Below are 13,463 nucleotides of genomic sequence, written 5' to 3'. Positions count from 1 at the left end.
AGAGAGACAGAGAGACAGAGAGACAGAGAGACAGAGAGACAGAGAGACAGAGAGACAGAGAGACAGAGACTCACAGACACAGAGAGGAGAGGGAGAGAGCGCTTCCCCCTAGAAATCAGGCCCCGGCACAGCCCAAACCCGGGGAACAGGGCGCATGTGGGGGCAGGGTGGCACCTCATGCACACAACTCGCATGCCCCAGGTCACCTGTTCTGCTGCAGGTACTTGTTGAGCGGCCCCAGCTCCGCCATCTCCATCACCAGCATCCATGACTCCGCCTCGCAGATTCCGATCATGCGCACAATGTAGGGGTTGTCCAGCTGCTGCATGACGTTCGCCTCTGCCAGCAGCTCATCCTTCAAAGCTGGGTCGTTGGCCTCGTTCTTCAGGATTTTCACAGCCACGGTTTTCACAACTCTGTAACACAGATTGTAACGTGTGAGAAACTTTCCAAACTGCCTAGAGGTCCTCTTCTCTGTAGTCACATTGTGTGTGTGTTGGGGGGAGGTGGAGGGTGGGGGGGGGGGGGGAGAATGGTGCTGACACACCCGCTGCTCAATGAGAATCTCTTAAAGCCATTCAGAAAAAACAAAAACAAAAACAAAACAACCCAAAAACAAACAAAAAACGGCCATGGGCTGGGGAGATAACCCAGTATAAAAAGTGCTTGCATGTAAGAGTGAGGATAAGAGTTCAGATCCCCAGAAGCCACAGAAAGTGGGATAGTGTCTGTCTGTAACCCCAGGGCTTCTAGGGAAAAGATGAGAGGCAGAGAGGTGGGGCCAGCAGTGAACTCCCAGAGGCGGTTTGAAACGAGGTGAGAGGTAAGAGGTGACATCCAAGGGATGTCCCTTGGCCTCTATATATGTGCTGTGTCAGGAGTACCTGCACACACACACACACACACACATCAAGATAAATGGCTAGTACCATTTTTCTCCTTCTTGTGAAAATTTTATCACAGGTGCAAATTTTCTTTCTTTCTTTTTTTGGGGTTTTGCTTGTTTGTTTGTTTTTGTTTTTTTCGAGACAAGGTTTCTCTGTGTAGCCCCGGCTGTCCTGGAACTCACTCTGTAGACAAGGCTAGCTTCCAACTCAGAAATCTGCCTGCCTCTGCCTCCCAAGTGCTGAGATTAAAGGTGCGCTCCACAACTGCCCGGCAGGTGTAAACTTTCAAATCACACAGAGCTGATGTTTATTCTTTCATTTAAACCACAGTTTGTTTGAATGCTTTCAAGAGTTCAACACGATCTATGTGATATTTTTGTGAGAAATTGAAAAAGATCTGTATTTTCGAAACACGTTGAGGCTTGCTTAAAAGTAACAAAGCCCAGTGGGAGAGAAGTGTTTCTTTCCCTTTAACTCTGAGCTTGCACAACACGTGTGCTTCAGACTGGCCATGGGGGTGCTCACCTGTGAGCCCCAGAGCCCCAGAGGTGGAGACAGGAGGATTGTTAGTTTAAGATCATCTTTAACGTTCTCTGAATATAACACCTGCTCTTTCCATCTGGTCAGCTCTGCCTTTTACAAGAGAGAAGAAAGACCAGCTTCAAATGCTGGTGCTCCTCCATATAAGGAAGGGGTGGAGATGGTCACTGGACTGTCACCCAGATTCCTGGAACTCCGCCCGGTGCTCCCCAGTCATCTGTGTGAGATCCTGTCCTAACTGAACATAGACACACAGTCTTGGGAGATGCTAGAGCATACAACTGTGAAAGCTAACAGGAGCCCGAGAGGAGGCATCTAAGGGACTCTACATCCTATAGAGGCCACCATCCACACTGAGGCCAGACTTCTCAGCGGCACACGCAGCTCCTGTGAGTAACTCCCACATACGTGCCCAGTCACTGGTTCTCCAAATTGGACTTCAGGGATTGTTCTCTGGTTTGTGGTTGGTGCTCTGTATGAAGGTAATGATTCCATACAGTACACAAGGGATTCTTTCTACAGCTGTTCTTTTACAGACAGAGGAACCATGCCCCACTGCCTGTGAACCCCGGTGTAGTGGACAGCAATGGAGTCCAGGCTGAGGAAAGCCCCGAATTGTGAAATATTCAACCAGCTTCAACAAAGTTCCCCTGTTGTGACACACATACAGCCTGCTGCAGTGTCATGTGGTTTCCCAGCTAGGTTCTGCCTACATGCATAAAGGAATACAAGGTTTCTTTATGATATTGCAAATGAGCCTCTGGGCCCAGAATTTAAAAAATAAAAATACATTGTTTTATTTTTTTTTCTTTGAGTCCGGATCTTACATAATCCACTGTGGTTTGAAACTAGCTGTATAGTAGGAGAAGACCTTAAACTTCTGATCCCCCTGTCTCTACTTCTGGGGCTCGGGGTGGGGGGCACAGGTGTGTACCTAACATGCCCGATTCGAAGCACACATTCTGTTCAAGCTCAGAGTTAAAGGGAAAGAAACACTTCTCTCCCACTGGGCTTTGTTACTTTTAAGCAAGCCTCAATGTGTTTCGAAAATATAGATTTTTTTTCATTCCTTCACAAAGCCATCACATGGATCATGCTGAACTCTTGAAAGTATTCTAACAAAATGTGGCTTAAAAGAAAGAACAAACATTAACTATGTATGCTTTGAAAAATTACCTGTGGTAAAATTTCCACAAGCATGAGAAGTTGTTTCTTTTGTTGAACCTTCAAACTGATGAATAAAAACAGAACTAATCAGGAAATGGGCCGTGGGGGGCTCAGTTGGTAAAGATACTCCCTGCCAAGCTTGATGGCTGGAGCTTGATCCTCAAACCACATGCATGTATATACAGGCTCTCTCTCTCTCTCTCTCTCTCTCTCTCTCTCTCTCTCTCTCTCTCTCACACACACACACACACACACACACACACACACACACACACACCCCTAACAAATACACTAGGTCAAATAATAGAATTAGTGGAACACACGCACACAGGAAAGTACACACAGCTAGTGTGGTGATCTAGAACACAGCCTGTGGCCTGAAAGGAGGATTTAGATATTATCATCACCCTAGGAGCCTCTCTGGGCCCTCCCGGGAACATGGGAGGCTCCATACTGTCATCTCTAGCCACCTATTTTGGCTTTCATAGTTGGGTCTATCATTACATCTGTGGTGTGAGGCAGGGATCTAAATTAAGAAGTTAGAAAAGGTCTCTTGATTCCTCTAGACGTTTAAAAAAGAAAATACCACGTCTTCTAGAAAAGCAGAGGGGAAAGATAATGCCCCACTAATTCTAAGAGGCTACTATTGTTCCGATTGCTGACTGTTTACGGTGGCCCAGGAAGAGACAATGAAACTCCTGGTCTTCCAAGCACTGGGCTCTTTTATAGGTAAGAGAGTATCTCCATTATGAGAATTGTAAGAAAGCAATTGACTGATAACTTCACGTGGTGGTTTAATGAGAAAAACCTCTGTAGGCTCATATATCCGAAGGCTGGGCCCCTAGTTTGGTAGACCTGTTTTGAGAATGTTTAGCAGGTGTGTCCTTGTTGGAAGAGATCTGTAACTGGGGGTGAGCTTTGAGGTTTCTTGCTCTCTGCCTCCAACTTGCAAATAAGATATAAATTCAGCTACTGCTCCAGTGCCATATCTTCCTGCTGTGACGATGTTCACAGACTCACCCTCTAAAACTAAACAAGCCCCCAATTAATTGCTTCCTTTTATAAGTTACCTTGGTCATGGTGTCTCGTCACAGCAATAGAACAGTAGTTAGGACACTTCATGAGCACAGATAGGAAAAATTCTAGGAGAAATACTCATGGGTTATATTCGGTTGCTTATGGAAGGAGATGTAATGAACAAAGGTGAGGGGAGTTTACCCCAAGATGGAGGGACATGTTTAAGATGAAACATGATGAAATCTAATGGCTGTAACTCATCACAGGAAAGAAAGAGAAGCACAAAATGAGCTCAGTGGAGTGGGGGTGGAGGGTGGGGGTGTGTGGTGGGGTTCAACAAAATTCAGCATAGATGCAGGACTAAAGAATTTGCAGAATTATTGGAACAAATTAGCATGTCTTCAGTCTGTCAGACAGCAGCCATCATACAGACAGAAGCCACACCCAAGGGAATGCTGGGATCTCTCTATAACCAGGCACAAGACTTGTGCCAGTTCTAAAACACTACTCTACAATTCTTAGGTAATGCACCAAGGTGAGGACAAACACCCAACGGATAAGGAGTAGATATGGTTTTCTTTAAAAAAGTATCACTATTGGGCTGGAGAGGCAGCTCAGTCTGTAAAGGGCTTGCTGTGAAATCATGAGGACTGGGCTTTGACCCCCAAGACCCCAGCATATAAAAAGATGTTTGTGGTACAGTTATAATCGCAGCACTGGGGAGGTAGAGACAGGTGAATTCCTGCGCTTCTCTGGCCAGTTTCCATAGCCTAATTGGTAAGCTCCAGATTCCAGTGATAGACCCTGCCTCAAAAAGCAAGGTGGACGGGTCCTGAGGAATTATTATTATTATTATTATTATTAATTTTATTATTATTACTTCTAAGGGCATTTGTACCTGCACAAATGTGTACTCACAACCCACACATACTTGTGAACATATCTGAACATATATAGTCATACCTACCACATGTATGCATACAGAGAGAGAGAGAGAGAGAGAGAGAGAGAGAGAGAGTCAAAGACAGAGACAGAGAAAGACAGAGATCTGGCATTCATAAGTGACACATTTCTGTAATAAAGAATAGCTAGGTAAACTGCTACGGGTCACAAGTGAACTCAGTCCTGTTGCTGGTTGTCACATCTCTGTGTAAAATCAATATTAGTTCATATATAAGATCTAGACATGGAAAGTGCTACATGATACACACATTACCTGCAAACTATTAAGAGTACCAAAAGCACTTACCTTTACATACAAAACATATAAAGATCCGATAAATGCCTACACCAAGGCTAGTCACAGATATATGTGCTCTGGAGATAGAATATATTTTTATTTTCTTATGAATTTGCTTATTTCTATTTAGTTGTTTTCTATACTACTACATACAAACATGTCACTACTGTCACCACAGTTAGCATACACAAAGTATGCTTTTACTCTAAATGAGTCAGAAATGAAGACTACAAGATGGCTCAGTTGGTAAAAAAAAAAAAAAAAAAAAAAAAAAAAAAAACCAAAACAACAACAACAAAAAAACTTGTTGCCAAACCTGATGACCTTAGCTTCATCCCCAGAACCTGTGTGAGGAGGAGAAAACCAATTGATGAGTCCTCTGACCACATAAGCGCTGCAACATGTGTGTGTGTGTGTGTGCTTGGACGCCAATGTCTGGGATTAATTGAACAGTGTAGGTACGTTCTGAGAAGTTTTCAGAATGCACTCTCACACTGAAGATGACAACAGTGCAATGAGGCAACGGTGCTTACTTCTTCATTTGGTAGTATCCCTTTTTCACAGTCCCGAAGTTACCGGAGCCCAGTTCATTGTCCTCCAGGGTTAGCAGGTTCCTGTCCAGGTAGACCTCTTTGGGCCGGATCTCTTCAGGGTCAGCATAAGGGCTCTCGTACACCTCTGTGTCCATGGGCAGGGCTTCTCTCTGAAGGCCTGCAACGTAGTCAGGGAACAGATGACTCCAGTCTGGACTCCTGTGCCATTGCAACCCTTGCCACCCTGCCCTAAACTCCTTCGGTCTAAGGGACAGTTGCATGCAGCCGAGAAGCGAAGTAAGGGAAGAGATAAGATGGGCCTTCTACACCAGTAGTAATGGCAGATAAAACCTTCCTTAGACTTTAAGCCAGCTGTGACAGTCTCCTATTGAGAAGTAGCACCAATGACACAGTCCTTGTTGGCTTTTCATAACTGAACCAACAGAGCTCAAGAGAAATGATATGTGTGCTTCTCAAGGCTTGAAAAAGCCAACACGCCTCATTTCTAAGATGCTAAGGAGTTCTACGGCTCAGAGGCTCATGTGAGAAAGGCCGTGAACTCAACACGTAGCCAGCAATGATCCTGACGGCGTGTACAACACCATGCATGGCTTCTGCGGGGCTGGGGATGAAACCCAGGGCTCCGTGCATGCTAGACGAGCACCCTACATGAGTCACACCTCCAGCCACAAGGCATAAATGAAATGAGCCATAATGGACTCTTGTTGCTTCAAGCCTCTGTTCGGAGGCGAACGATAGCAATAAACAAACCCGAATCTCATTAGTAGAAAATCAGATGCAGACATTCATGAACCTACAAAAGGTTCCGAAAAGACCCATGTCTGGGAACAAGCCTCCTGCGCCCTCCTGCACTGTGTCCCCGGTGGTCTCCCAGTCATCACAGCTCCCTGAACAAATCTAGAAGAATCTGTGAGTTGTGCCTACTGTCAAAGCCACCCAGAGATTACAGTCATTCTTTGGCAACATTTTCTTCCAAGAATGGCAACCAGGGTCTCCGGAATGTGCCAGACACACAGCATGATGCTGCCGCTGCTAACAACTCAGGATTTTTGTTTGTTTGCTTGCTTACTTCTTTTAATTATAAAAGACCATTTTCACTAGACAGGAGTGCTTGTTTTATGGATAGGTGATATCTTCTACCTGTGGCTGGTGGATATCACCACTGTTTAGTGTGGACCATCACTGTAAGGCAAAGGTGGAATGGTGCCAGGAATTTGTAAGCTGCCTCTACATGCTGGCAAGCCTGTGTGTACCCTGCTTGAATGTTTATTGAGTAAAAGTGCATCTCTCATCTCTCACCTCTGTCTGGGCCCCAGGGCCCTCCCGTTGGCTCGTAGGGGTTGAAGGACACAGTGCTCTCTGGACGGCTCCCTTGGGGTGGGGCAGGCTGAAGCACACAGATGAGAAGATGTTATTTTTCTGCCCCGATGCCACCATTTACAAGTGTTCACAGATAACATATGCAGGGGAGACAGAGGAATAGGAAGAGGTCAGAAAGGCTCATCTCATTCTTCAGGCAACTGTTTGGACCTGAGAAGGCTAGACAGGCTCATGGCTTATAGCTCCCACCCCTGAAGTGGCCTTAGGGAGGGAGGGAGGGAGGGAGGGAGGGAGAGCATCTGTTCTGACTATCCCAAGATATCACACCTCCCAGAAAATAGCAGGACCTCGCAGGCTCGCTCCCCATGGGTTCATTTCTGCTTTCATCTAAGTCAGGTGGTAGTTATTTAAAAAGTCAAACCGTGTCCACCTGTTTTGCCTTCCATACAGATTGAGACACCAAGGCATTGCTACCACGGGTAGCCCAAGCCAACCAGCTGCAAGTCTCAGAGAGGAAGGCTGTATCCTGCCTCACCCCCACCCCATGCACTGCGGTCATTATCGTGATAAGGACCATGATAATGTCAGTGGGCACATGCCCTGTCAAAGAGACATTCTCTCTGTCTTCCTGAAGGAAGAGAACTCTTCTGGTTTTCCTGTGGCTGGTCACTAAGGCACACTGGCCCTTATACACGGAGGTTTCTCATTCGATCCATCAATATCAATTTGTTTCATGAAGTAGGCAGAAGGGGTGAATCTCCTTATAGTCCTAAGGATTTTCTATTTGATACATTTTTTAAAAAAATTTTCTCTGACCCATCTTTACTCACAAATTAAAGCAAAGTGGTGGCTATTAAACCCATCTCACAGGCAAACCACCGTCCAGCTCTGACAGCTCTCTCTTCCCATTTCTGTCTTGTCTTGAATATCTACTTACCTTATCAGCATCCACACATTGCCATGAAGTAGTGAGATAATGCCAGATTTGAGGGGAAGTGTAAAGAAACAGAGACATCCAGCTAACATTACACAGCCACCATCTTGAAGCACATATCAAAATCCCACCCGCCTCACTGACGTGACAACCCCACCCATCAATGTTTAGCAGCAGGGTCACACTTGGTCATTACGACTTGCTGGCTTCGTGGTGTTTACCATGAGTTAGAGTCTGCCAACCTCTGTGGGAAAGACCTCTTTCAGTGAAGCCAAAGGACATCCAGTCTCAGATGTCACAGGATTCATATTCTCCTGGCCTCTCTCAACACTCCCGAAGGACTGTGTGATAGAACTAACCATGGCAACAGAGCAGAAGTTATGCAGACTTAGACATTAAATCAAAGCTCAGTAGCTGGGCCACGCTGGTAACGGATGCTAAGGAGAAACACACAACACAGACGTGTGAAAGGATGGATGATAGACACATAGGTGGGTGAATGGGTGTGTGTATGTACGGACAGATCCATAGATGGATGTATGGGTATGTGGACAGATATGTGGATGGATGGATAAATGGATGGCTGAGTGGATAGATAGATAAATGGATGGACGGTTGAATCGGTGAGTTGGTAGATGGACAGATGGATGCGTGGGTGGATAGATGGTGGATGGTTGAACAGCTCGACCTTTCAGAAGATGGAGATGTGAAATGTAAACTTACATGGTTTAAGATGAATTCTCTCTTTAGTCTTTGCCATCAGGAAGGGAACTAAGTATAGGTAATCTCTTGTGAGTGACCCTCTTAAACATTTACACATGACTTCAGTAGAGTTGGGTGTTGCTTAGAAGCCCTGCCTAGGAAGAACTACCCTAGTTTATACTTGATAATAGCTACCATTATCCAGCTGCAGTCTCCAGATGTCTTTTTGGGTTAGCATGACTACCATGTTAAGTCTTTTGATTTTTTTTCTCTGTACACAAGAAATTTCTGAGATCCCCAAAACAATCTCTGACCATCATGAAGGATACCCCAGGTTAGGGAGGACAGGTATAACCCTTCCCATGGGTATAAGAGCTTCTACCCTCTGCCGCTCAGTGTCTCAATTGGGGGCCTCATGCAGTCTCTCTGGAATTATCTCCAGAGCAAGGGGGCTTCAAAAGGCTTGTTATAATAAATCAGCACTCACAATTTCCTAGCAAAATCTCTTGGAATATTTTTAAAGCAGAGCTAAGGGTCTTAGGAAATCAGTTAAAAATGGCAGTATAGCAAAAGTATGTAGGGATCAGTGGGAGGGGGGACCCCTGAGCATCCCAGCTCCTGGAAGGAGTTCACACCCAGATAGACAGGAGCTACCCCTATGTCTCGATGACAGACAAAAGGACAAAACAGGCACCTCCCTTGGAAACTGGGATTCTTCTTTAAGTGGATGTAGCTTGGGGCTTCATTTCCATGCTGCCCAACAGAAAGCACCCTATGAGTTCAAGCATTCAAGATCCAGACAGAAACCCTGAGACCCAAGAGATTCATAACCTTTCTCTTCTGGATGCCTTGCCCCTAGGACCCACCACCTCCTGCCTCCTGCACAGGTGGGGGCCTAGGAAACCAGGACAATCATGGCACCTGGCTTGAGTGTCCTGCAGAAGGAATGGGCAGGGCCAGAGCAGTCATTGGCTGCTTTGTGGTGCAGATGAAGATACAACCCTCCTCCCCTCCACTTCCAGCTCCACTGTCACCACTCAAAGCTCTGGAAGCAAAGCTTCAGTTGAAAGATGAAGGGAGGGAAATGTGAGCTGTCGTGAGCAGCATTGCTGATAGACAGTGCTAGCACGCGTTATCCATCTCTCCACTTTGTACTTGGTGGTCGGGCCCTCCCTGGCATCGTCTGTTCTGCACTAAGAACAGAGCTGTAAAGGAGGCGCTGACAGCTTCACCCTTACCCTTTCCACTTATGCACAACTTCTAGTGGCCCCTAGATGGCGCCAGGTATCCAGCCTTGGGTAGATAATTCTCAAGTTTGAACTACACTGTCACAGTGTGTTAAAAGTGACGATGCATTAGACAGGCTTGTGTGTGTGTGTGCATGATATTGTGTGTGTGTGTGTCTGAGCAGTTGTGTGTGTGCATGTGCCTGTGAAGGACAGAGGTCAACCTTCAGGAACTATCCACCCTAGTGTTTGACAAGGGGTCTCCACTGGCTGAATGGCTGGTCAGTAGGCACCAGGGACTTGCCTGTCTCTCTCTCTAGGCCCGTGATCACCAGAGCTCTGCAGCACACCCTCTGTCCTGTGGAGCAGGTAGCCTCTGCCCTGTGTCCTGCTTCCACAGTCTTGCCTTTTGCTTCCTGGACCTTGGCTTTCACTCCCAGCTTCCTGCCAGTATTTTCAAACTAGGCAACGGTGGTGGCAGTGTGGGTGGTAACCCTCCCCAGAGGCCAGAAGCCAGAGGGCTCCAGGATACTGGCTGCAATAAGTTGGCTACAGTCTCCAGTCTCAGAAGGAGCACAGGCAGTGTGATGTGGGCAGACTCTGTCAGAAGGTGGGATGCAGTTAGGTTCACCTAAAGATGAGCACATGCCCTGTATAATTATTCTTTGATCTCACAACAAAGACCTAAAACCTGGCCTCTTCCTCCTCTTTCTCTTCCTCCTCTTTTTATTTTTTAAAAAAGTTAATTTATTTATTTACACTGTCGTTCTCTCTTCAGGCACACCAGAAGAGGGCATCAGATCCCATTACAGATGGCTGTGAGCCACCATGTGGTTGATGGGAATTGAACTCAAGACCTCTGGAAGAGCAATCGGGGCTCTTAACTGTTGAGTCATCTCACCACATAGCAGCTTACAACTGTCTGTAACTCCAAGATCTGATACCCTCATACAGGCACACGTGCATGCAAAACACCAATGCACATAAGATAAAAAGAAATACATTATTTCAAAAAACTGTATTTGACTTTCCAAGTATTTTTCTCTTCCTGGTGCTAAGGACCAAATCTAGAGCCTCATGGTTGTTAGACAAATACTCTGTCACTGAGCTAAGTCCCCACCCTGGTTTCATTTTAAACTGATAATCCTAAGATCAAAGCACACTTTTCATTAACTCTCTAGACACTAGAGTTATTTCAAGTGCTTGTTGCCTGGGCTTTGTTGGTGTCGGCTTCTCTAAAATGTGCACATGGGGTAGGTGGATTTTTATGTGCCTGCACATGTGTGTGCATATACATGAGATTGCTTATGTGGACATTTGGGGGCCAGAGGCTGACATCAGATATCTTTTTCAATGCCTTCACCACCTTATTGTTTGAGGCAAGGTCTCTCACTGAACCTGGAGCTTGCCTCTTTGACGAGACTGGCTGGCTGAGGGGCCCTCCTGCCTCACCTCCTCAGGACTGTGGTGGCACCGTGTGCCACCGTGCCTGGCTTCTTACTTGGGTGCTGGGGTGACTAACACTTTGCCTACTGGGTTATCTCTTCCAGCTGCAGCGTTGGCTTTTGCTATGACAACTGGCTCTCCTGAGTGGTCAGTACTGAGTCACGCGGAAGACCCAGCCTGAGGCAGTCCTGCTGCTGAGAAGGGGCTCATTGATGGGCTTACAGTCCCTAGTAGGTGACTTCCATCATGAGGATAATCTCACATGGGCCTGACTCAGGTGAGCATTCTTAGATGTAAGTTTAGACTTTCTAAGGAAAGGGAAAAGGGGGCGGGGAAGGGAAGCTGACCTCTACCATGCAGCAGCTTTCTTTAGCAACACCACTGAGGTTCCGCCTGGCTCTGGATCCCCTCTGCTTGACAATCTCTCCCATGGACATTGCAATCACTTAACTGGTCTGTTTAACTCTGTAAGTCCTTGAAATACATCTTTGTGTAGCTATACGCAGGCAATACATTTGCCATGTGTAAGCAGCAATAGATGCATACACAAATACACATACTATGCAGATGCATATGTGTGTATATGATGCATATTCAGGGCATATGCAATTCAAATATGGTATACGACTATGTACACATGGGCACATATATTTCCATGCGTGTGTATGCGTGTGTATATGAGTGTGTCATACATGTGTATGTGTGCTCATGTACATACAGCATCTCTGGTTGATATGTTTCCGGGGGAACCCAAAAGATGAACTTGAGATGCTGGGATGAAAGCACTCCTTGCCAGGACTGTGCAGAGCTGGGGGCTGTGAGTTAGCAACAAGCCTTGGGCTACGGCAAGTAGAATGACAGGGTGTCATCAGAAGCTGGTGAGGAGTCAGTTGAGGAGAGGGAGACACAAGGCTTGCTACACCCCGCAGTGTTCTGTGAGGCTTGTTAAGTGTGGTGTCACATTCGGGATTACAGAGTCTGTGAGTGGCTGCTGGTCTGAGTGGACACATCTGAAGAGCTTCCTTCATCAGGCACGTTTAAGTACCTTAGCCTGTGAGGTACCATGCTGCCTGGCTCCCACTGGGCTTGCTGGCCATGAGCTACCCCAGTCACATGGGGCCCTCAGCAGAGAGAGTGTGTCGGGCTCTGAGAAAGGTCCAGGCAGCCGCAGACTATCCTCTAGCATTCTCCTCACTGACTGAGCTTAGCACAACATGGCTGCCTTCCTGTTCAAGCATCATGCTCCTTTCTCCGCTGTGCTCTGGCCATCAGGGTTAGGACCCTCTAGGGAGTGGCCAACAGAGCAAATAGTTGCTGAGTAGAACTCGTGGGCATGTATGCTTTCTGTTGCTAGTAAATACCTTAATATACGACTCTGTGTACACTGGCTTAATCATATGCCCACACGCCTGGAAAAACATTGATATAAAATTGAAACAACTGTTAATAAAGTTAATCTTTACCTAAAGAAGATAAAAAATAAATATGATAGAACAACCTATACATATTATATACACAGATGTATATAATACACATTACATATGTGTATATATATGCACATATATCTGTGCATATACATACATATACACATATGGGGGTGCATGTGTGCATGTGTGTGTGTGTGTGCTTGTATATGTTATTCACTATAAACAAGTCAATACAAAGGTCAGGGTAGGACTTCTTATAAGTCTGGAACTTGGGAGGTGGAGTTAAGTTCAAAGACAACCTTGGCTACAGAGTAAAATCCCGTCTCACAGACCAACCAACCAACCAAACAAACAGAAACCAGGAGCTTGGGCACAGCTCAGTGGTGAAGCGCTTGAGTTTGATTCCTAAACCCTGAAAAAAATCTGTGTAGGAGCCAAGGCACATACATGGGGATCAGAGGCAACTTGCAGGAGTCAGTTCTGGCTTTCCCCTTCCACCCTGTGTGAGTTGCAGGAAATCACACTCAGGCTGTCAGGCTTGGTGACAACTGCCTCTGGCCGCTGAGCCATCTTCCCATGAAGGCCTTTTTTACTGTCCCTCAAAATTCAGTCATGTAACAAAATGCAGAAATCAACCTGCTGTCTCAAGGGGTAGAGCTCCCCTGGGGATCTTGGTTGCCTCCACTGGGAAGAACTCTATATGACAGAAGCCCTGACGCTGCCCCTTGTGACTCTGGACACTGAAGGTGAGTTGCGTGTGCAAAGACTGTCTGGAATGAGGACCAGCAGGTGGGACTCACTGAAGTGACTGGAGGTATGTGTTGTAGAGGGCAAGGCCACGTGGACAGGCTGAGCAGCGGCAGTGACGGAGAAGCCACAGGCAGGGCATGCGTGCACTGTGCAGGGGCTGCGAGGCTCAGTAGGAGCACAGGAGGCAGGGTGTAAAGAGAGGTATGGAGACAGCATGGGGCTGCGAGGCTCAGCGGGTGTGCTAGGCGCTGGG

General features: G+C 46.5%; 1 protein-coding gene across 2 annotated transcripts in view; it reads right to left on the bottom strand.

Moving 5' to 3' along the window:
• Syk (spleen associated tyrosine kinase) overlaps window positions 1-13,463 on the bottom strand; it is a 64,989-nt gene that overhangs the window by 10,633 nt on the left and 40,893 nt on the right. For both annotated transcript variants that reach the window (XM_021180328.1, XM_021180327.2), the window contains exons 8-10: window positions 6,705-6,792; window positions 5,385-5,562; window positions 207-416 (exon numbers count right to left, since the gene is read on the bottom strand). In XM_021180328.1, the coding sequence (XP_021035987.1) occupies window positions 207-416; window positions 5,385-5,562; window positions 6,705-6,792 (476 nt within the window). The remainder of the gene's footprint in view (window positions 1-206; window positions 417-5,384; window positions 5,563-6,704; window positions 6,793-13,463) is intronic.

The sequence above is a fragment of the Mus caroli genome, chromosome 13 (genome assembly GCF_900094665.2).
Source record: "Mus caroli chromosome 13, CAROLI_EIJ_v1.1, whole genome shotgun sequence".
In the NCBI taxonomy this organism is placed as follows: domain Eukaryota; kingdom Metazoa; phylum Chordata; class Mammalia; order Rodentia; family Muridae; genus Mus; species Mus caroli.
Note: the sequence above shows the minus strand (reverse complement) of the source record. Positions and strands in the feature narration are given on the sequence as shown.